Here is a 25,245-nt window from a genome sequence, read left to right on the forward strand (position 1 = left end):
CCTTACTAAAAGTCTCGCCAGAGCAGCGCATTTGCGCTGGTACAGGCTCGACCTAAAAAACTGCAGGCTCAGTATAGTAAAAATGGGAGTGATCATGCAAAAAGAGGCATTTTCCAGCAACAAGGAAAGTAACATGTTCTTTTTTTCCGGTCCTTACAGTTATATTTTTCTATATAGCTCCTAGCACTCGTACAGAGACACTTAAATTCCTACTCTAGAAGATATTGTACCTCGCTGCCCTCACCTTCCTCCACCAGCACCACTTTTGAAATGTCTCTGCTGCTCTCAGTCTGTTGTTCTTCTCTGTCACACTCTTCTTCCCCACTGGAAAAGAGTATTGAATTACAAATCACTAAAAACAATTCATTGTCCATAGACTTTAATGGCATCCATTGAAGGCATGTCACATCATTTGAAAACACTATGGATTGGGACCACCGGTGCAGCCGGCTCATCTCAAAGCACAATTTCTCTAAAATCAGACTATATTTTAACGTGGAAATAGAAATGCAGTCGCTCATCAGAGGCGCAAACATCAGACCGAGCAGAAGGATGAACGGCCAGAGAGACAGCTTGTAATTAATCCAGTTCGAATGAGAGCAAGAACCGCAGAGGGGGCCAGCAGATAGTGTGTGAGGAAGGTTTAATACGTTGCTTTGAGCATGTATGTGGCACTATGTGAAGGGAATGCATGAACAGCACCAAGGCTAAAATGCGTTAGTGCCCTCCATGCACACACTCACATACCGGAACAGATGTGCTGCAGTTTCAGACACCGATGTGCACGAAAGCTATGATTCTCACGTAATCCTCATATGCAGATTCTCACTATTATCAAAAACATCCTCTCCCGCTCCCTAACACTGCCCTAAAAGGCACCAAAAGAACATGCTACAGTGGCAGGGCAATCGCTGCGTGAAGAAACGACTGGAGTCAAATTGAATGCCACAAAACAGCAGATCTCCTGGCCTACAAATTATGGTCTGTGAAGTAACAAAATGTATTCTCAGAAAAAAAGCGCATGGGTTTTTGTCAAGATTGTACCATCCGAATATGGAGATAGATTCTTGTGAGGGAAAATTTAATCTATGAAAGATCTATTATAACGACAGTTGCTTAGCTCAAAACTGTGATCTCTCTCGCGTGAATGGATCCTATAGGTGGGAATCAATTGATAATGCCATTGTATCATAGTGCGTCACTGCATCATTAACATGATCAAAGCAGACAGTTGTTGAGATATCCTCTGAGGCTGTAGAGCAAAGACAGCTTTGACCATCGTTGGTGAGCCCCGGCTCGCATCAAGCCATACACCTAAGTCACAGTTCCGATACATTGAAGTCTACCCGATTTCTCGTACTGCAAGACTGTTTCAGAACACCACTTGCTCAGACGTGTCTGGGGCTACACAGAAACTAAGCGTTGTATTTTTAATCAGGTTGCTCAGATTTATCTTGTACTAAAACAGGCTTTTTGCATTGTTGAATTGCTGAGGATTTTGGGACAGTTCTTGTATTTCCTCACAGTAGCCCTGTGGCAGTTTCCCAATTTTAAATCCTCCTCAGTTTCAAAACTACCTGTCCGAGTTTGTGGGTTGCTCCCACTCAGTACAATTACAAACACAAACGTTTTTTGCATCTGTTTGATGAACTTCTAGAGTTACTCTTGTGCATACCCAGTACTCCAAATTTGCAAAGAAAGCTCTGAAATTAGCCACCTTGAGCTGTTTTTAGAACCTCACAAGGATCCTCCTGCATCTTGTGTCAAGGAGCGCGCTAAATCGTTCGAAGAAAATGTAGCAGAAGAAAGAAACACTGCACAGATAGTCTCGAAACTCTACCGTGGGATTAATGTTTGTGTGAGGGATTTGCTGTGCCTGTAAGCATTCTTCACCCTCTAGGTAACCTTTGCTTAGTATACCCCTGCAGGTTCTGAGCAATACCTCTGAACTCTGGAGACCAACCCTGGCTTAACCCAAGTCTGTAAAGGTAATCTGAAGCTATATGTAACCAGAGCACCTTCCTCCATGTTCCAAAACCTGTCCTTTTGTAGCAAACACAGAGTTGGACTCCTTGTGATGCTGATCCTGGAGATGTATGTCTGCGGCTATGATTTGTTTCTCTATGACCTTCATAATACATTTGAGTACATGTGTTGTCCCTACTGCGCGATCTGCTAGAAGCGTTTGCCGGAGCTTGTTAATGACTGGTGCTTTGTTTTATTTCCAGAATATCCATGGACATAAGGGGCCGATCACATCAGTGAGCTTTGCCCCAGATGGGCGGTATCTGGCTACTTACTCGAACACAGACAGCCATATTTCATTTTGGCAGGTAAGAGGATTCAACTGGTTAAACAGATATTAGGTTGAAATTATGTATTGCGCTTAATATCGTGGCTTCCTTTTTGGCATATTATGCTCATGTCTGAGCATTTTATGTAGGCCAAAAAAGCCCAAAGTATATTGAGCACACTGTTTATAAGTTGCTAGAGTCTTGGCAGTGTGGTTAGGACACAATGAAGTGTACTGGCATTAGCCTGGCGTCATTCACATCTGACTTTGCATACCAGCTGTGATACACCCTCAATAAAGATGTCATGATGAAGAAAGCACGGGTCAAGTTATGACATGTGACTTCTAATCTTTGGAATTGTTAGCGCAGGTATACATGTCCGTCTGGATGCTCACCCCAATGTATGGTTGAGTTCACCGTGGTTTTATTGCACAGGAAGTATTAAACGGACTTCTATATTAGCAACAAGGCATCTTATACCATATGTACATAAATGGGTGATGTGGAAAAGAAGATGCGAACTGTGAGAGACGTGTAAGAGTTTATTTTGGGACCGAAAAAACAGCTTGCCCTGTTCCTTGGCTAGGCGTATTTGCAGACGTTCTTCTAGTCATTGATAAGAGATGGGGTCTTTGAATGACAGATCTTGGACTGGGCATCATTTGTTGTTATTATCATTTGTTTTTAGTGTTTCTATTCATACGATTGCAGTCTTAGCAATATCTACATTTATGATACCTCATCCCTCCCAAATTGAATCTTGAAATGTTCTCTAAGTTCAAGCAGTGCTTACAATTTAAATGTCAAGAAAACAAAAATAAATATAAAATGCCCACACCAAATTATAAAAATAGAGAAAAGTTTAATAAGCAAAAAGACACCTGAACAATTAAAATCAGATAAAGATAATCTGACATACAAGATTCTCACATGGAACAATATGGGGATGCATACTATGTGCAAACGCTATGAAATATTCTCCTACATGAACGGGCGACCCTCCGGGTATACCTAATCCCCTGTGTGTTGGAAGGGAACCAGTAGGAGTGTTTCTTGCAGAAGGGCAAAGAGGACCCCTCTTTGCCCTTCTGCAAGAAACACTCCTACTGGCTCTGAAGGGGGTGCTTTAAAACGCAGGTGGCAGGACCAGGCATACTACACCTCTTACTCTGCATATGCCTGAGGAGTGATGATCTGGATCAGGGCTAGGGTTCCCTTCAAACTCACAGGGGACTAGGTATACCCGGAGGGTCGGTATGTGGTGGTCACGGGTAGATTAGATGGCCGAGATGTGGCAATAATGAATGTTTATGGGCCCACTATAGATCAGGGCTATTTTCTGTCCAATCTAACGTGCACTTTACATAATCTATTCCACGTTCTTGGGAGGAGACTTTAATTACGTAGCTGACCCATTAATGGACCGATCGCATCCCACGCTTAAAGACACACCTGTGCACCACATAGCGAGAGCCTTCACAAACTGGCAGAGCAGATGGGGGCTAATAGATGCATGGAGACGAATGCACCGAATGGTACGTGACTACTATTTTTCGCATGTGCACGACCTACATATCAGACTGGACACTTTTTTATGTCCCCCGGACATCCATACCCTGTTCCAAGGCGTGGAATACCTGACACGTACGGTGTCGGACCACAACCCGGTCCTTCTTCAGCTGCAGTGGCGCAAAATTGCAAACGCAAACATAAATGGGATAATGGTTAAAACATAAAGTGACATTACATTTTACATTTAGACATTTCATGTGCAATGCGACGTGGTTTCCTGCATTGCACACATCCAACATAGAATTATAAGTCCTGTAAGTGTGGCAAGTATTATTTGTGCTCAAATGTCCAACTCAAGTTTAATATTAGGACCTGTTGCCCTAATGTCCTCGTACGCTTTTATGATGCTGTCGTAAAAGGTCCTATGGAGGTCAGAGAATGATTAGATGAAATCCTGTCTCTCGCTTAGACATGTCTATGTTGGATGTGTGCAATGCAGGAAACCATGTTGCATTGTACATGAAATGTCTACTTTTAAAATGTACTGTCACTTTGTTTTAACCATTATCCCACTTGTTTGCGTTTGCAATTTTGCACCATTGAGTTTTTTGTAAAAATGTATGTTATTGTTTACTCGAAATGTAAAAGCACAAGATGAAATCAAAAAAACAGAGAAAGATAGATATCAAACCAAGTTAAAAACCTGGCACATGAGTATTCATTGGACAAAACCAGTTTGGTATAATTTTTATAAAAAAAAGATACTGGAAGCACCAGTTTTTGTTTAATAAGTAAATTTAAGTAAGGATCGTTTATTGGTTGAACAAAGGTACAGAGGCTCGTACAGCTCTTTATCGATGAAATAAGTAAAATCTATGGTCTGGGAGGAACTGCTTCTAAAGATGGTGGCACTCCCACGGCTGCTGTATTTCTTCATGGCGCTGCCTATATAGACACGGTTGGCTGAGCTGGACTCTCTCATAGTGTCCTTTATTTAGGAAAGTGGCTGCAAGCAAGTGGCTCTGGTGAAGCTGAAGCGCCTGACATGTGAAGGGGGGCTGCGGTTTCTGACTTAGAGAGGTATTATTTAGCAGGACAGCTACAGTGGTTCATACAATGGCTTGTGGGGCGACAGAATCAGGATCGTGAGATTGGACCATTTGTGCCAGAACTGGACGTACTGCTACAGATTCTACTTCTGAAAGTGGGTGGGATCACGGCTGAGTGAACCGGTGAGCTTCAAGTGGTGAAGCGCTGCTGGAGACGATGTCTCCAGAAAATGCAAAGCTGGGTCCCTTATTCTCCAGACCTCCCTATGACTGCCGCACAGTGGAGGGGTATTTGGGGACTGGATCCAAGCAGAGAGGGGGAGCTTCTCCCGTTTGAAGATTTCAGGGCAGGATTGAACCTTCCCAAAGGTCACGTTTTCTTTCATAGGGCGGTGACGGCTGCCCTCCGACACCATTGGAGGACGGGTACCTCAGAACCCAAACATCACAATGCTTGCAGATATATTGGCACAGTGGGAGGTAAAATCAAAGCGGTTACATGCCTCTACAAATCGATAGGAGGCAATACTCTACAACCGCTGATTGCATTGAGGGACCGCTGGACAGCAGACATGGGTACCCCTATAGATGACAAGGACTGGGAGAACACCCTAGCCTGGAACCCTAAGGTATTGAGAAACTCCCACTTTAGGCTAATTAATTTCTACATCCTACACCGGGCATATTTTACCCCTGATCACATTAACAGATACTTCCACAGGGAGGATGTGGTGTGCCCGCGATGTGGGTACTTGGAGCTGACATGATGCACATGATTGGGCATGTCCAACACTGCACAGTTATTCGGGCTAAGTTACGAAAACAATGGCGAGTATCACTGAGAGGATGGTTCCCTGCTCACTGGCCCACCGCCTCTCAAGTTTGTTCCCCCATACCTCACTACAAGGATCCAGGACCTGGCCTTTATTCTACCTAAACAGGAAATAACGAGTTATGGGAAAACACCAGGTGGGCCCCGGATAGAAATATGGAAAAAATAACTAGAGAGATGGGCGCGGTGCGAGGGGAGGGTCCTGATCAGGAATACCCTTAGGGGGATCGACTCGATTGAGAGACCCAGAGCCCGGAAGGCGCTGGTTGATAGCTTGAAAGATCCTGGGCCAGAATCGGGAGAATCTTCACCGCGGATACAGTCTCCACCTGAGCGATCAACACTTCATGATCCTGGGGAGAAGGCATTGGGAGGATATCCAGCTGAACAAAGAGTAGATGACCAATAAAGGCCTGGGAGGGGGGTTGACTAAGACAGTGGATGAACCCGATATAATGGTGGGATTAGCTCAGCTGTATATTTAAGATATGGGTGCGACCTGCAGAAGTGGGAGTGTGTGGGGCGTTAGAAACAGAATTTGGAACAGATGTTTTGATAACTGTTGAGAGTCACAATGTAAATGTTCTTTGTTAACTGACTAAGCAGGAAGCTACCCCTGACCAATTTAAACATTTCGTGACTATTAAATGCAATAAAATCTGTTTTAAAAAAAAATCAGATAATGATAATCTGGTTTATGAATTTTTAAGGCATGATTTCAGGCGAACTGGGATGTAGGTGAGGTCTGATACATAAATGGGTCACCCCAATAAAAGTTCAAATATTCTCGCCTAGACTTCATCTTCGAGATTAAAGCCTTCCAGCATGACAAGGAATGGTGATGGGGCGTTTGGGGACTGGGGAAGGGGACCCTGAAGTCTGCTATGTTGTCATCAAGCTCCTAAAGCTGTTGGTTTTGGCTCCAAATAATCTCTGACGTTGCTTTGTCACTGGTATGAATCTACCTCATTGACCCGATCCCAGGTTTCACCTTTACATTTTTGGTTCTCGAAATACACCAGTGGGGCAAGGCTAGAAGCTGTAGCTAGAAATGGCTCTACAAGGTCAGAAATGTTTAAGCACATGCCTTTGAACCCGTTTTTATCATGCCAAAAGCCTCCGAGCAGGCCGAACTAGGTCCCGCCTTGTGTGTACCCTGCCTTGGCAATCCTCAGCACCTCAAGATTGCCAGCCCTCCGAAAGTGGAAAAATAGTAAAGTTCCACTTTTCTCCCTCTGCTAGAGAAGGTCTTTATGGTTCCTCCTGCTTCCCCCAAGGCAGGCCTCTAGGCACTGGGTCTCTCATGCGGAGGCTTCTTCAGGGAGCAGGTAGACAGGAGATAAGCCACCTCGCTCTTTGGGTGAAGGTCCAGCTCCTGCAGGAGTCAAAAGTCCTTCAGTACTTTTCTTGTAGCAGAGTCCTCTTCGATCAGGTGTTGTCTTCCCACATCTAAAAATGTTATTTGGATGTGGTGGTGAGGTGTCCGTCTAATCTTGTGAACTAGCTAGTGATTAAGGAATTTCCTACACCCAGTCCTATCCACGTTCTTGCCCTATGCTTACCTCTTTTTGGCGCACTTTTTGTTTTTACTATAAAAATGTGTAGAAGCCTTAAATCCAAAATGGCTAACCTCGTTTTCCAGCTCAAGTGGTTCTTTCCTTTAGCCACTCCCCTATTCATATGATGTATTCTTCCTCTGGGCTAAAAACTGATTCTCCACCCTGCTGAGGTTGGAGCCTGAAAGTCTAGAAAGGCCAAAACAATGAATGAAAGCAAACCCTATCAGTCCCATTTGGCATCTCTAAGTCAAAGGGGGATGTATGAAGGCCGTCTGGTTTTGCAACCCGTTCCTGTACCCCTTCCACATGGCTTATCCCAGTGAAGTGGCCGTTGTTGACACTGGTATTGCCTTCTTGTGCCCAGAAACCAACCCTTTGCCCTTCTGCAGTAGGGTCATTAACTCTCAGCCTGGAAAGTGTATTGAGCCTCTGGAATGAGGTTGAGAGACAAACTGGTTCTAATCCATTTTGGCTCGGCCAGCACAGAGTTCAGTTTGATAAAGTTACTTTTCCACAAAACTTATAAAAAATCTCCTTTCACCGTTATATTAAATGTTTTAAACTGTGAAAAATAACTTTAAATCATTTTGCTAGCTTTATCCTAAACAGACATATAAAATAAAGATTATAATTACACCAAGGCATGTCAATGGAAACTCTAGTTCAACCTAGACAGTAAAAATAGTTTGGGGTATTTATTTAATGTGAGGACACACTATTCCTCATAAAGTAGTGTGCCACTTCTTTATACATTAAGCACCCAGACCTGTGGCCTCACAAGACACACATTAGGGCTATAATATATCAAAATAGGTGTTCCTACATGGCAAAGGCACTTTTCCTTTGTGTGTCATTACAATGCCTTTAAAATTCAGACCAGCCAGAGCACAGAGGTGCTCCTGACAGCCATATATTTTGTTCATATGTGTTGTTGTCATATACACTGCTATGTCCCATGCTAGTAATGCCTTTTCTGCACCATCTACAATGGCCTTATAGTAAAGGTGCATAAGCCAGTTAATTTAATATGATCCACAGTGCTCATGTTTTAGGGTAAAAGCTTCGACAGTGTACCATTGTTAACAGAGGCATATCAACAGTCCTAAGGTCTGTAATAAGAAAAAATATCATTGTTAACAGAGGCATAGCACACCGGCCGTAAGGTCGTTAAAAAAAAATAATACAGGAAAAATCGGAGGACCATATAAAAATTATGTCCTATTTTTTTTTTTTACAGTCCGAGATTTTACTGCACTTTTTGATTTTTAGCGTGTGTGATGTGCATGTACTCAATAGAGATACCCCCCAACTGCAGATTGGTGCTTTAAGGGTCCCCCCCAGGGTAAGTCCGGAGAGAGGAGATTTCCATTGGTCTCCCTACCCTTAGTCCTATTGGGCTAAGCACCCTTAGCACCCCAGCCCCATGACTTGGTTGGTGACAGCTAATTTACCATTTGTGGGGGCACTGCCTGCTTATTTCCACTGGTAAATTTAGTCCAGAAGCTCTTTATTTATCTTGAATAAATGTAACGTTTGTAATAATTATGTTCATTCTTCACTACTATAACCCTGCACATGTGTGTGAACTAATCTATAGGGCATAACGAGCATTATCAGTGTATATAGGTTATGGTTACCCATAAAGGTATGCAAACCTTTATTAGAGTACTATAACGAGCATTAGCAACGCCAATAAATCTGGCTTTGATGGGCTACTGCATACAAACATTGGCATTATAAAAAGCAGGAAGAATGTCACTCACGTGATAGACAGCAATTACAATGTATGCCTTTTCTTTGCACATTTTAAACACATTAGCTCCCCTGTATGAACAAAGCAATTGCTGTGTAGATTCCTCAGCTGGAAACACACTGTAACGAGAAAGAACTATACAAGCCCTGCATGCACCAAAACAAGAATGTAGTTTTTATAAGTAGCTAGCCCTTATATAATGTATTTTCAATTCCAATACAAAGTAGTCTAATTAATCATGTCATTTGTTTTGTAGGATGTTTAGCCATATACACTGTGTACACATGGTGTGTTAAAGTGAACCGTGACAAGCATTAAAATAATCTATCAATTCAGTGCTCCAGGTTTTGCAGGAAAATGTGCTGCCACCAACCAAAGCACTAAGGACATTGCAAAGGCTCCAAAAATTGAGAGTGTTTGGCGAACATTAATGGGCAAAGTATAAGTTTAGAAATCTTTTGGAACTCCAAGTCACTTCCAATAGCAACAGCCAGGAGCATATAGGCATTTTTTCCTCCCAAAATCATGTTAATTGACAAGGCGAACCCACACAAGTAGGGTACTGTTTTTATTTGAAGAATTGTGGGAACAGTGGGTGATGGGAATTTTATGGATCCCCACAGATTCCCAAACTTTCCGTCTTAGAAATGTGAGGAAAATAGCCCAAAGTGTGAGGTTTGCAGTGCGTTCTGAGCCCAGGAAGAAGTAAATTGGGGTAAAACCCTTAAAACACTGCAGGGAATACTATGAGTGAGGGCACGGTCCAATGCCTAGGCGGGTCTCCACTTTTAATTTTTTTGTTCCCTGCTGTCAAGTGAGCTTTTTGCTGAACCCCGAACCTCTCTGCAGAAAGACGGATTGTGGGTAACCCCCCCCCCCCCTTCTGCCCCTCCCAGGGAGGCAGAAAGTCTATATTGCCGTATTTGGGGTTTGGGTAAGGCCCGAGTAGACTGCCCCTTCCCTTTTTTAATTTAAATAAAGTACTGGTGTCTAGTACGCTTGCTGCCCCCCGAGAGGGTAGAAAGATTGTTGTGCTGCTCCCCTCCCTGGTGTATGGAGCCCTTCTTGAGGATTGCGGTCCTAGGTCAGGGATCCACTTGGGGGAGAGAGCGCTGGAAAGAGGATGTCATACTCTTTCCAGCTATACCGCTCCCACACAGACCGGCGCGCCGGGACAGAGTTATACCCCCTGAGCGCAAATGAAAGGGAAATCAGACGTCGCCTAATGATGCCGTCTACTTTCAATTTGTTTTCTGTGATGTCAGCACACTGTGTGTACTGTGCGTCACAGTAAACAAAAAATAAAAAATCTGGGATGCAAGGGAAGCTCTTCCTTCATGCCCTGACTATTTTTTTCAAAGAATATACTTCTAGTACTTACAGGCGGGCAACTAGAGCCAAATTTTGGCGGGGGTGCTAATTCTTATAGCCATAGGCAGAGTGGCTCTAAGAAGGGGTGAAAACACAACAAAAGCCTCATTAACAGGTTAATGTTTTTTTAAAGACCTGTGAAGTACTCGGGTGCGGCTGCAATTAGACGGTCGCCAGCCCACGAAGCTGTCTCAGCCCGGGCTGACACACACGGCGCGGGGTGGGGGAGGAGTGCAGGGCTGAAGCCCGGTGAGCCCAATGGGTGTTGCGCGCCTTAGGGCCCGGACCCCCCAGGGAACCCCGCTCCAACCAAGTGTGAACCCACAAACCATTAATCAGTCCAATGTGTGGGTAAAAATGGCCATGTTTAATCCAACAAAATATTCATAAACGTGACAAGCAAAACATTATTATATTTCAAGATTACAAATTCACTTAACCACACTTTTAACATTTACAAGCGTTCAGAATTCATAACCCTTTTTTTGTACCTAAATCCTCCAGCACTAAGGGGCCTCCTGGCTCGCAACCCCAACGATTGAGATCCACGCAAGGCACAACCCACCTGCGTCCTTGAGCGGTGAGCCCCCCCAGCCCTTGGTCCTTGTCCGTCTTTTCCCGAGGGGCCCACCCCTCACCACCAGGCTGCCAAAGAGGCTCGTGTGACCTGTCGCCCTTGCCTCTCCAGCCGGTGTCTCCTTCCTCCCTGCGGAGAGCTTACCGTCTCTTCCCTCAGTGCCGGCCTTGGGAGTATGCCAGCGGGCCTCCCGTTACCCTGAAAATCACTGTTCTGTGGCCTCTTTTCCGCCCCTAGGCTGACCAGGGCCCACAGGTCCTTCACCCTCCCCAATAAAAAACAGATTTTGCACGAATGACCAAATCCCCTTGATCCACATGTCTGTGCCAATGTCCGACAAGTGAACGCCGTCTTGATGAAACATCTGGTCACCAGCGATTAGTCTGTGGGGGATATGACACAGGCGGCCCGGACCTGAGCACAGCTTGGCCAACTCCCCGTTAAGACGTCTCACTGATACGTTCAATGCCCGGGATCTGACCCCCGTCGCCCAAGTCCAGCGAGGGATCATGCATGACCAAGCAATCCGGGCCCGTGGGAATGTTCTCCTCAGCCAGGCAAATTCGGTCAGTAATTCCTCCCTTACTGCCATGCGACCTAATTTCACCATGTCATTTCCTCCTTAGTGCAGGATAATTAATTCCGGGGACGGATGTCCCACGTGTTCCCGCGTCTCCTCAAACAGTTATTGCAACAGCCGGATTCGCAGACCGCCGATGCCTCGCCATAGGCATGATGCCCCTTTTAAACCCGGTGGTTTCGACACTCGCTTCTGCCGTAGCCGAACCGTGTTGCGCCGCATGAACGAGTGTCCCAACACCCAAATCACCTTTGACAACATACTAATAGCGAGGGAGAAGAAACAGAAAATTAGCGTGGTCGTGTCCATAAATTGTTCATTGTTTTAAAGCAAATCAGGTAGCACATAGCGCTTAAAACAGGATGATGACCAGCGCCCCACTTTTTTAACCGTCTCGGCCGGTAAACCGGCGCCTGCCGCCAGCGTTGCTGCCCCTATCCTAAATGAGTGTGACGAATATCCTGTAGGATCTAAACCCAGGCAGTCCAGGGCCCGTCGAAACACGGCCCTGAACTGGAATTGTGATAGACATTCCCCCTGTTCATGTATGAACAGGGCCTGAACACCCCAGGTGGGACATACTACCAGATATGCCTCCATACTGGCTACAGGGCAAGCCACGTCCCCTGGAGATGGGGACAAGTGAATTAAGGACCCTTTCCCCAGTGGATCAGTCTTGGATTTCCTTAGCACTACCTCCAAGCCCCCGGTGTCTATTTTTGTGTCCTGCTGCTGGAGGCCCCCTGCGTGATCCCGTTTAGAGGCCCCCACCAATTCGCCCAGTCGAAATGCCCTATAAAAAGCTAGGGAGAAGGCTGCCCTGAATAGAATACACTCATAAGGGGAAATGCATACCGACTGTAATATCCCCAAAATGTCCCTTAGCGTCTTTACCTCCAGAGGCCTCCTCTTATCTTTCTTCACCCCTTCCAGCCTAGCCCAGCCTGACAAAGCCCTCCTCACCACAAAAGTTGCCCCGGGGTCCTGCTGACCTGCCAATTTTGCAAAGAAACTTATCGCCGTTACGTGCACCCTGGCGTAAGATGCTGGTCTACCTTGCTACTAAATATTCGAAAAGCGCCTCTGTGGAAAAAAGAGGGGACCGGCTCGTAGGCCTAGTAAACATCCTGTATGCTTTGAACTGCTGCTGGTAGGTCCTTCTAGTGCGTTCACTCAACGATGCTCCCACCAGCCCTGCTAGTCCGGGACTCCAATCCTCCACAGAGATGTCGGGAACACCGTCATCTGCTCGTCTGCCTGAGGGTGGTACTTTCTGAACTCCTGCTGTTAAATGGTAGCGGCAGTCGTAGTCGATAACATTTCAAGTATTGCCCGGCGGTAATCGCCTCTTATACCATTCGATGTTAAACCAATAAAGAGGCAGGCGCCGGAGACTGGAAGGCAGGAAACAAAGTTTTATTCCGTCGGAGTGGAACACATCAGATCAGACAGCGAAGTATCGTCACGAGGTGCTCTAACTGCATCTCTGAGGCCTGGCCTCTTATACACAGGTTTATGACTTTATTGCAGGTTTATCATACATGGCACATTCTTGAGGTGGTTTTGCTACATGAAAGAACATCCTCGGAATCCCCACTTCGAGCTCGTTCCCACACATATCTACAGTGGAAGTCCCCACCCCACCCACAGTAGGAGATGGCTATCACACAGCTGGACATTCCGCCAATTCCCGGGGGTGTGTGCAACCGGTCGGGTCTCAGGGGGTGAGGGCCTTGATCTGCTGTAATCCCTTTGATGTGGGGTGTTTTCCTTACAGTAGGGGCAATAAACTGCATCCGTAGGGCTAGGTGATGGCCTGGGATCGGTTCGGACAATCGGGCGCGGAGGATGGGGGTTATCAGGAAGGATGTATGACCATGTATGGGATGAAAGGAGGTGTTGGTCAGGCACGGGGTGTGATTCCATGGCAGGGTCGCGCAGAAGGAGAGGGTTTATGGCCCGTGTATGAGAGAGCGGGGGTGGCCGGCGCGCGGGGGATGCTTGCAGCGCCAGGGGAACGCGCTGGCGATCGACAATGAGCGGGGAGAGAGAGTGGGGTGCCTAAAATGGCGGCCGTGCGTTCGCTGTGCGTGGCGCTCTGGAGAGGCAAGATGGCGCAGATAATGTTCAGTTACAAGCTAAATTTCCACAGTCCTCCCTTTTAACATATCTCGCCAGCTTGCCTGGCCGACATTCACCTTCGTTAACCCTTTAGCTATAATACCGTGAATGTTTTTCATGCATTCCTTAAAGGTACAGAGTTTTTAGGACAGGCAGGAGCAATCTGACACATTTGTACATAGTTACATACAGTTGATAAAGTAGGCGAGGAGGTAGTACATACAAAATTACATCAGCTGTGCCGCATGTCAGGCCCAGGGATAGGAGGAGGGGAGCTTGTTTGAGCACAAACATGGTACTGTAAAGCAAAAAAAATGTTTCTGGCAAAACAAGGGATATTTCGTACATTACTTAAGGCCCAGACTTCGTGTGGATCAAAAATAGTCAGTATAGTCGTGTGCACGGCTGGTGTTATACGAATGTCATTATACAAAGTTAGAGTTTCTTAACTTCTCAGTGTACAGTTGGAAGTGACTGACGCAATATCATGAAAACTCGATAGGAAGATAGTCAATATAAAAAGGTGGTTGGAAGAGGAATTCAACTTAACATGGGTTACAGTCATGGAAGGGAGTTCTTCTTTCCAGTGTCCTATTATAACGAGCCATCACTGGTAAGCTCTTATTGTTGTTCTTCTTTTGTTGGCACTGTTGAGCACCGGTGGTGGAGCTAAGGTCCAGCTCAAATCCAAGTTTTCACGTAGCAGGGTGTGACCATTCGTTGTTCTCCGATCACAGTCCTGTTCCCTAACACAGTTCATCATAGGTACTTTGAGACGGGGTACCCGCTTTTTGTTCTTCTGTAGTTAAGTCAAATTCAAAATCCATATAAAAGAGAGAGAGAGAGAAGGGGTGTGGCGTGCTTCGGGATGCCGAGGGAAGAGGGGGTGGAGTGGGATCGGATCAAAAAGCGGACCAAGGAGGGCAGAATCTTCCAGCACTGGGCCCATCAATCGGGCCCGACGGGTTGGGACTTCAGGCACGCTGGTCAGCGAGCAGGGGGCCTCGAGATAGCCCTTCGTTCTATCGCTTATCATCCTGATAATGGTGCCTCGTCTCACGCCCTTTTTGCTTCGTTGCTTCCCCCTTGGTCGATGCCATAGATGTTCCATGGTCCGTAGCCAGGCTGTGCGTTACGTCCGACCCCTCTCTTCTGATGGCCGCAGGTTATCTTTAAATGAGTACAAGAAACAAAATCTTAGAGAGTTGGCAGGGAAGACATTTACACACTTCATCCTCTATCCCAACCACCGAGTAGTTAGGGAAATGCTTTTGTCGGTCGCTGCATGATTGATGTCTATTAACTCTTATGTCGGTGTGTGTTACTAATCTATTAATCATTGCTGTGGTGCAGGTTTCTGTGGGTGTTCCTGTTCATCGTCTGGCCTGCTAGGTGTCGATTCCTGTGCCCTATAATCGTTGCAGGAAGCCTGACATCTGTTGACTTTCTGGTTTATCAAAAATTCGAACCGGCTTCTCCGGTAGAGACTCGTTCATCTTCACACAAGTTCTGTTAATACACATTTTCCTCCGAGGACTGCTAAGTTTATGAAAAGAAAAAATGCGAGGTGCTACTGTCATGGGTTCACAGGTATCTATTTCGGGGAGGGACATAAGCTAAACATTTTTCTTGCTGGAGACAATAGGTAACCCTTATCAGCTTAGGCGATGTATCTTTAGAGAATAAGGTCATCAGCTGTTTTGTCCGAAATACTCTGAGACGGCTAGTACAGGGCTGGGGTTATTTTGGGAGAACGGGGTGCTTAGACATTCTAGTTTGGGGTAATTGGGCGGAGGCAATTCTGGGCGGTGGAGATGGTGTTGTTAAAGCTCTAAAACGAAAACCACTGACATATAGTCCCCGTGATGAGGGCCAAATTGGGAGACATCAGTCGTCTTACCTGTCCTTTCTTTCTCAGCCAATTAAGATTAACATTTGCAGAAAGGAGAGGTAGTAACGTGGTAAAGTACGGTCGTTTTTGTTTCTGTCAATTTGTTCGAACACCGCCGTGTTTGAGGCCAATTATACACAGACTGAGGAGGTATGTGTCGTTAATTTATTCAAAAAGAAAGAGGGCAAGGAAGCCTTCAGTGAGGGAGGGAGGGAGGGAGAGAGGGAGAGAGGGAGAGAGGGAGAGAGAGAGAGAGAGAGAGAGAGAGAGAGAGAGAGAGAGAGAGAGATGCGCATCAAGTAGGCTATTTGGCATATGTACGACACAAAACGAGAGAAAGAGAGAGACATGTGTACGATAATAGGCTACTTGGTGCACACACAACATGGAGTAGCATGGGTCGGTTCTATGTAAGAAAACACAAGCGGGGGAAAGACATAAATTCGGTGATCACACAAATACCGGATAGGGTGTGACAGTACATGCATCAAGCGCAGAAACTTAAGACGGAGACTCAGGGCTACGTTGAGTATGGGGACCTCTCCTTTCCTGTCCTCTTTCCTATGCATGCTGCGTATTTTCAGTATTTTTGTAGTTTATCTTGGGGGGGGGGTGTCGGACCTTTTACTCCCCTCCCTTTGATCGATGGACGAGCACTTCAATCATACGATGACGCTCTCTTCAAGCGACCCAAGCATGAAATGCATACACATTCATACCGCATAATCGTAGCACACACGCACAATCATACCATACAGCTTTTCATGTTCCCAATGGTGGTCTGCACTTTGCGCAGTATCCCACAACGTTTGTCTATGTTTTTCCCTATATTGAACACGGTGCGGTCCATGTCCACTCCATTCTTCAGTCGGAACTTCGTCGTGACCTATAGAGGGGAAAAAGAGGGGAGGGGATGTGCAGTATTCAAAGTACATTAGCGCGCGTAGACACGAAAAAGTTCTACTTACCACGTACCAGGCTAGCCGCAGGAGTGGGTAATACCACAGACCTATTATTCTTTTCTTCCGAGACAAAGATGCTCTATTTCATTCATCTCCTAAATTCGGGTTCCCTGGTCGTACATGTGTTTCTCAATCGGTCGTATATTATGGTGCAAGATACCATACCTTGCATTCGGCATATACCTTAAGCTATAGTCGACCATTTTCTGACAACTCTTGGAAAAAGACAGGTGTGACGGGTACAAATTCCGTTAATCAAAAAGATTCAGGTAAATGGGGTCTGCATTATCTGTTTTCTATTGCTTGGGAGTAACAATCATTTATTCAAAAAAAACCTTTACCAACCTAGATGATTTGTCATGACACTGATTCCGTAATTCCTTTAAGAAGCCCTTTATTTAAAACAATGTCAGTATACAAATACGGGCCTACAACCGTTCAGGCCGGCCACGGTGTGAGAGGCGTCTCGGCGCCATTTTGGGGCGAGGTCGGGTGGGTCCAGTGCACAGTCTAAGTCTTTCCACTAACTAGCTGCCGGACCAGAATCCCCTTCGGTAGTTCGAGAACTTTTCGTCAGCGTCAGCTTGCGTCAGCATGGCGTCACCGCGGTTTTGTAGCGATGCCGTGGTCCGCCCTTGGGGCGGGACAGCAGGCGGGTTCTTCCGCTGTCACCCTGAATCAGTCTTTCTTTTACGGCACCAAACGGAGGCAAGATGGCTGCCGCCCGGGGCAAGGACAAGTTAACGTGGAATAATCCAGCAAAATAGCGGCGATTGTCCCCACCGGAGGCCCACGGGAGCCGAATGTCAATGACTCCCGCAGAACCTGCAAAGCTGAGAGGGTGTTTTTCAAGGGGTGGGGCCCACGCCCAAGCAGACAAGCCTCCGAGTCCAGGTACGTCTCACGGTGGGCTAGGCCTGGATCCGAAGAACCGACCGCCGGAGTCCAAAGGCAGCAGCAGCAGCAGCAGCTCTTCGTTACAGCCACCGGGGTGGGTCCCTCGATCCCTCGGCCGCGGGGGCCCATCTCTCGGGTGAAACACCAATGGCAATGTTAGTGGATCTGTGCCTGAGTGGCTACCCGGCAGGCAAGACTTGAATGGCTGTCCCGTTGCAGCCGGTCGGTGAGCGCAGGGGCGCCCACTCATCTGGGCGGCGAGTGAAATGGCTGGGTGTAACTCGGCTGGCCGGTGAAAGAAACGGCGGGGTGCAACTCAGCTGGCCGGCGAGTAAAATGGCAGGGTGCAACTCAGCTGACCGGTGAAAGAGACGGCTGGGGTGCCCTCATCTGCTGGCGAGCCTCCACCTGGGGAGGTGGGGGAGGCCCGTCCGCGTCGCTTCCCCCCGCCAGGGCACCCTTCGTTGTTGAAGGAAGAAGAAGAGAATGGGAAGATCCGCACAACGTGGCAGACCCACCTCGGCGTTGCCAGGGTCTTGGCGCCGCGTGTGGCTTCCGGACTATTCGCACAGTTGTCCGCCACTGATGTCGATGGATTTTTGCATGGCTTTTATAGCCCAAAGCCGACTAAAAGGACCGCCCAAAACAGGCCAATGTTGCAACTTCGAGGAAGGAGAGGAGAGGACGGTGTCACGCGGACGTAAATGCTTTGGGATGGAGGTCGCAGCAGACTGTCATGTAAATAGTTGTTTAAAACGTGTTTTAACTTGTTCACCCTGTCGGAATGTTGTTATACCTATAAGTTATTAAAATGTTTAATCATACTACTTTGTTGGAGTGTTGTACATATTTGCAATCTAGTTACTGTGTAATCGGAAAATGGCATAGTCCAATTGTGCGTGATCCTAGTCCAGTTCGGTGACGTCGATGGTGGGTATCAGCAGGCTTCCGGTTGTGTGGGATTTTGGTCGTGTTTACTGGGCGGGGTGGGTGGTAGGGCAGACATGTTTAGGCAGCGAGAGCGATGGAGCCGAGCTACCTCGTGGCCGTCTTGACCGTGAGCTTGGCTCCTTCCCCTAGTTTCATATATCCCACAAAGGGCTATTTCCTAGCGTCTTTTTAGTTTTGTAGGGTCAAAAAAAGATCCCACCAGTGGCCACTGACTCTCGGGGTCCCCCTTTGTATATTTATGCCATAGCTTGCTATAAGCTACGGCGACTAGTCCATATTTAGTGAATATGTCCTTATTAGGGGTGCCTTCCAGTGGAGCCGGATGGTCCACCTCTAATAAGCGGTCCGGGCAGAACCAACTACCAATCAGTGGGGAGAAGATAGGCATGACGGGTTACAACGGGGACAAAAGTCAGCACTACCTATCTTTTCACTGCTTGCAAAGACTAGACAGAATATCTCTATTCCTCGTTATTTGTAAGCAGAGAATACCTCCAGAGAACCAATATCGAACAACTAGTGTTCGGACAATCAATCAATCAATGGGGAGATAAAGATAGGCACGACGGGTTACAATGGGGACAAAAGTCTGCGTTACCTACCCTTCACTATTTGCAAAGACTAGACAGAATAATTCTATTCTACGTTATTTGCAAACAGAGAATATCTCAAAGAGCACTATCCTTCAAAACAATCAATGTTCGGACAATCAATCAGTGGGGAGATAAAGATAGGCACGACGGGTTACAACGGGGACAAAAGTCTGCGTTACCTACCCTTCACTATCTGCAAAGGGAGAGAGAGAGAGTATTTCTACTCCTCCCCGTTTGTAGACAGCGAATATCTCAAAGAGAACAATCAATAAGTAATACTAGTATTTTCAATCAATCAATCAATCGTTTCGCAATTTGTCGTGTTTCACGACCTTACCCGGACCGCGTGGACAGTTTCTCGTCTTCCGCCTCCAGCGCCCGATCGTCCTCTACTCTCCGTATTTGCCGCGGCACTCCTGATGGTTCCCAGTCAGGACCGTAGATCACTCGAGAGAGGTCTGCTCGGAACCAGTGAAGTTCGGATGATCGGCTGCCAGACGAGGGTCTATCGGGCAGGAGCTCTCCCGATCGTTGCAGTCGTTCACTCTGTCGTCGGGACCTCTCCCACTGGATCCACGTGTCGCTGATGGGCCCCACGCTTGGGACGCCAATTGTTAAATGGTAGCGGCAGTCGTAGTCGATAACCTTTCAAGTATTGCCCGGCGGTAATCGCCTCTTATACCATTCGATGTTAAACCAATAAAGAGGCAGGCGCCGGAGACTGGAAGGCAGGAAACAAAGTTTTATTCCGTCGGAGTGGAACACATCAGATCAGACAGCGAAGTATCGTCACGAGGTGCTCTAACTGCATCTCTGAGGCCTGGCCTCTTATACACAGGTTTATGACTTTATTGCAGGTTTATCATACATGGCACATTCTTGAGGTGGTTTTGCTACATGAAAGAACATCCTCGGAATCCCCACTTCGAGCTCGTTCCCACACATATCTACAGTGGAAGTCCCCACCCCACCCACAGTAGGAGATGGCTATCACACAGCTGGACATTCCGCCAATTCCCGGGGGTGTGTGCAACCGGTCGGGTCTCAGGGGTGAGGGCCTTGATCTGCTGTAATCCCTTTGATGTGGGGTGTTTTCCTTACAGTAGGGGCAATAAACTGCATCCGTAGGGCTAGGTGATGGCCTGGGATCGGTTCGGACAATCGGGCGCGGAGGATGGGGGTTATCAGGAAGGATGTATGACCATGTATGGGATGAAAGGAGGTGTTGGTCAGGCACGGGGTGTGATTCCATGGCAGGGTCGCGCAGAAGGAGAGGGTTTATGGCCCGTGTATGAGAGAGCGGGGGTGGCCGGCGCGCGGGGGATGCTTGCAGCGCCAGGGGAACGCGCTGGCGATCGACAATGAGCGGGGAGAGAGAGTGGGGTGCCTAAAATGGCGGCCGTGCGTTCGCTGTGCGTGGCGCTGGGGAGAGGCAAGATGGCGCAGATAATGTTCAGTTACAAGCTAAATTTCCACACTGCAACTTGGAGCGAGACAAAGCATCAGCAGCCTGATTTTTCACACCTGGGATATGAGCTGCCTTGAACACCAGATTAAGCTTTAAACAAGCCAAGACCAAATGTTTCAACAACCGTAAAACGTGCTTACAAGTAGTTCCCTGCCTATTGATAGCTTCCACCACTGCCATATTGTCAGACCAAAAGATTACTGTCTTGTTCTTAAAGAATGTTGCCCAGATTAGGCTATGTTCCTAGTCAGGCCGCTCTCATGCCATGCCGCCGGCCAGTCGCCTCTACACCACTGGGGCCCCAATACTACCCCAAAACCAATGCTACCTGCTGAGTCAGTGAGCAAGCCCAATTCTGAATTGGATATCGCCGGCTCAGGCCAGATTACCTTCCCATTGAAATCCCTCCAAAAACTACGCCAGATCTTTAAGTCTTCCTTCACATCTGCCTGTAGCCTCACGTGATGGTGTTTCTGAGTGAGTCCTGCCATCACCCGGGCAATTGATCTTGAACGGGCGCCCCATTGGGATGATCCTTAATGCAAAATTCAACTGGCCCACTAGTACCTGAAGCTGATGGAGCGTGACCTTGGGACCCGCTAGGGCAGAATCTATTGCCTGCGAGAAGGCCTGTACTTTGTCTAGTGGCAACCTGCATTCTCCCGCTACTGTATCAATCTCAATGCCCAAGAAGGACATGTTGGTAGCTGGGCCCACCGTCTTACCGGGAGCCAGTGGCACTCCTAGCTCTTCAAACATAGCCACCAGCTTGCTCAAAGCCTGCCCACACCTACCTGAAGCGGGCCCATGATCATAAAATCATCCAAGTAGTGCACTATATCGCTGTGCCCTGTTCTGAAGACAACCACTGCAGCATAGTGCTGAACATCTTAAAATATTTGCATGACACTGCGCAACCCATTGGCATGCACCTGTCATAGTAATATTGGAAATTCAATTGGAAACCCAGGAGATGGTAATCGTCAGGGTGCACTGGCAAGCAGATTCAATGTCAGTTTTTGCTAAGAAAGCATTTGGCCCTAATTTGCGCAGCCTCTGTAGAGCCGCATCAAAAGAAGAGTAAGTCACAGAGCACAGGGACGGGTCGATGGCGTCGTTCACTGATGCTCCCTGTGGCGCAGATAAATTATGAATCATTCTGAAGTGGCCGGGCTCTTTTTTGGGCAACACCCCCAGAGGTGAACATACAAATCCTGGCAATGGCGGTGTCATGAAAGGGCCAGCCACCCGCCCTAGCGCCTTTTCTATGTTCACCTTCAGTGAAACTACTTCAGGATGCATGCGCACTGACAGCAAGTTCTTGCAATAATCTACTGGGGGCACCCCTTGCGCTGGGATGCGGAAGCCTGAAGAGAACCCATCGTATAAAATCCTGGCTGCTTTCCTGTCAGGGTACTGGTTTAGCCAGAAAATCAGCTTCCCTAAATTTACCGGCGTAGGTAAATTATTGTGTAGGTGGTGGCTTGCATTCCCTCCATTTTTCTTTGGACTTCTTGATACACTTAAACTCAGGATGGGAGGGGTGGCCGCAGTAAGCACATGCGTGCTTGAACTTGCATGTCCCTGGGGCCCAGGTGCCCGTCTTACGATTAAAGGCCCAACATGTCCCTTTCTTCTCGCCTGTGCCTCCTTGGGAGGTCCGAAAGGGCTGCCTCATGGGAGTCTTATTGTTCACGCTCTCTAACCATACATCAACCTCCGTTTGATCCCAACCCATGTCGGGGTCCTCCACCTTGGCCCACCTAAAATCTGTCATATTCCAACCACGCTGCTCCCCCATACATGACCTGAGCCTTTAGAATTTTTTTAGAATAACATATCAGGGGTATAGCCAACTCTGGCTTTTTCTCCAACATTACTATTGAAAAAACATTGAAACCAAACATCCTTCCTGTCTTTCTCTCTAGTTTCCTCTTCCCTCCTCTTTGGCCTAAAAATGTCTACAAATTCACCTTTCCAGATCTTCTGTCTTGTGTCCAGCGCCACATGCGCTGCCAACGTACCCCGCTTTGATAACACAGTTTTCGTACCGCTAATTATTTTACAGTCTTCTTCTAAAACTTTACTTGAGCATTCCACTGCCTTACCTGCAGCGGACCCTGTCGTTGCTGGTTGTGCAGGGGCCGCTTGACCCACCACCTGCGTCGGCGTGCTTACATCTTTTTCCTGCGTTTTTCCTAAAAGGGCCACTTGCTTGCTCAACTCGGCCAAGGCCCTGCCTGTCCCTGCCGGTGAAGCCCATGGTGCCACCGCTGCGCCGCCCAGTGCAGGAGCCCCCAGCTGTGCCAAAAGAGTTGCTACTGTAGTCAATATACTAGCATTGGCTATCTGCCCCCCTTCGGATGTTGCGCTGGGGACCCCTTCATTCGGTGCTCCTCCCTGTGGTACTGGTGCTACCACCAGTATCGGTGTTCTTATCGGTACAACTTCTGGGACTATGGGTATTGGGGGATTGGTGGCTGGCATCAGGGCCTTATTAGCCCCTCTAATTTCGGCTAGTACCAGGCTCACATCATCCCGTCCCTCCCCTGGCACTCCACTGACTGGGCGTGTGGGTGCCTCCTGTGGGGCGTGCGGTGCCATATTGGGGGTCAAATTAGGCAAGGGGGCAATCGGCCCATGCGCCGCTGGTGGTGGTGAAAGCACTGGATCTAGTGCGGGCACTCTGGGCGCCGAGGGCGCCGTAGGCAGCGGTAATGCTGGCTGTAGCATGGGCACTGGGGTAGCTGGTACAGGTCCCTCTAAATCACTGCCACCTCTCTTCCTCTTGTTTCCCCTGGGCTTCTTTACCAAAGGGTGAAAGGCTGCTTTGGGTGGGACTATAGCCCTTCGCGGGCGTGCTCCTGTCACTGACTCTGGAACATCCTCACTATCAGACTCAGGAGCCTCCCCCCCAGTACTCTCAGGCAATTCCTCCTCACTATCCTCGTCCCTGTTCAGTTTAGCCAGCACCAGCTTCAACAGCTGTGCTATTTCCGACTCACCCTCCTTTCTCTTAGGGTTACGCTTGGGAGGCATTGTAACTGCTGTGTGATCAGACGGGTGTTTGTCTAATTGCTATATGTGTTGACCTACTAACCACACGTGCCCTCACCCTCTTCTCAATTCCTCTTGAATTCACCCAATCCCCTTATTACTAATACATTAATACTTAAATAGTAATACAACTGCCGCCTGTAGCTCTGCCCACGTGCTAATGAGGCAGCAGTCTGTTTAATTTATAGTCGAAGAAAACTCGATTTATACTAAAATGCTTAAGAAATCTTCACCCTGATTCTTTGGTACATTCACAGCTGTATAACACCAAACATTAACAATGTTGTGCACAAGGCCGGTATTGCCGCCTAAACTATGGAGTAACGACACTCACTACACATCTCCCCGGCCGGGCACGAGAACGCTGGCGCTTGCAGCCCTTCCTTACGCGCTGTAAACCCCCACGCGTCTCAGCGCCGGTTCTCTGCTGCACTTCCTCCCCCCCGGCTCTTTAAACGGCTCAGCGCGCCCCAGCAAGCCACACGCAGCTGCTCTCGCTAACCGATCCGCACACGGGAATTGGAAGAAGGGCGCGAATCACAACACCGCGCCCGGCACTAACTACAAAGCTAATCGACGCCTTCCACCTCGTGCACGCGCCCCCAGAGCACTATTATCCCGCTGTAGCTGGACCCTAATCAAACGCCACACTACCTGCACGCACTACCGGCCGCAAAAACGTAATATTTGTTTCCGGCACCAAGAAGCGCATGCGAAGCGCGAAGACTACGCAGCGCCTGCATAAATTAAAACTAGCCCGTACCTGGAGGGCACTGCGCCGCTACCGGGGAACAGCGGGGACCACGGCACCACTATGAACGCACAACTGGCTGCCCACCGTGCCCCGCAAGCTGCACAAACACCCCCACCACCCCAGACACCTCACCTTAGACTCCACGACGCCACGAGACGCAGCTATCTACGAGACACCGACCGCGACCAGGACCGACACCACGAAGCCCGACGAGCAAAGCCGCAGCGCACAACGACGTCAACGATCGCAACCGAGATCCAGATTGCTACTGTCCTCAGGAGGTCCAGGGCAGGAGCAGGAATGTCAGGAACAGAGGATGAGTGGAGGTGAGTACGGGGCCTAAATAGTCCCACCCTGGCTCCACCCCCCTCCCCCCCCCCCCCCCCCGGCAGGAAGTCCGCGTTGGGCCCACGTCGCGGTGCCCCGGAAGTGCTACCTCCGGCCAGCAGCCAATTAGGCTGCTGGCCGGGCTAAGGGGGGTGTGTCGCGGGTATGGAGGGCCGGGTCCTAAGTGCGCGCTCCCCAAGGGTCGCGCTTGGCAGAGTACTTGCACCTAAAGCATTTTCTTCCACTGTGTCTTGCGCAAGATGTTCTTGTTCTCTGCACGGCAAAGGTAGTGCGGTGGACGTGAACATCTCATCCACCACACTCAAGTGACCAACACTGAGGGTCTCTGATACTGTCAGCAAGCCGGAACTAGGCTGTCAACAGAACTGAGGGCCACACATACTGGCCCCGAGCCAGAGACCTTCACTAATATAAAAAATAATTCATCAGACACTGGCAGCAAGCCAGGGCCACTGGTGTTAAGCGGAAGGACCAGTTTCTGGCATGAAAGTGCCATGAAAACAAAATTGCTAAGGAAGCGTCAGTAGATCTAAACTGCACCACCATAGTGGAGTGCACGCCAGAAGTAGAAGTAAGAGCACTATTCTCTTGTGCACTTACTTTTAAAGATCACAGGGCCTCTGGCTTGTTATCAGTCTCGGAGACCCTCCATTTTATTCCCTGTGTACCTCTGGCT

At 48.1% G+C, this 25,245-nt stretch overlaps 1 protein-coding gene across 4 annotated transcripts in view; it reads left to right on the forward strand.

Annotated features, from left to right (window-relative positions):
• Positions 1-25,245, forward strand: part of WDR7 (WD repeat domain 7) — a 1,596,127-nt gene that overhangs the window by 1,496,848 nt on the left and 74,034 nt on the right. For all 4 annotated transcript variants that reach the window (XM_085630124.1, XM_085630134.1, XM_085630121.1 and 1 more), the window contains one exon: positions 2,229-2,333. In XM_085630124.1, coding sequence (XP_085486250.1) covers positions 2,229-2,333 — 105 coding nt within the window. The remainder of the gene's footprint in view (positions 1-2,228; positions 2,334-25,245) is intronic.

The sequence above is a fragment of the Triturus cristatus genome, chromosome 2_1 (genome assembly GCF_964204655.1).
Source record: "Triturus cristatus chromosome 2_1, aTriCri1.1, whole genome shotgun sequence".
NCBI classification, from domain to species: domain Eukaryota; kingdom Metazoa; phylum Chordata; class Amphibia; order Caudata; family Salamandridae; genus Triturus; species Triturus cristatus.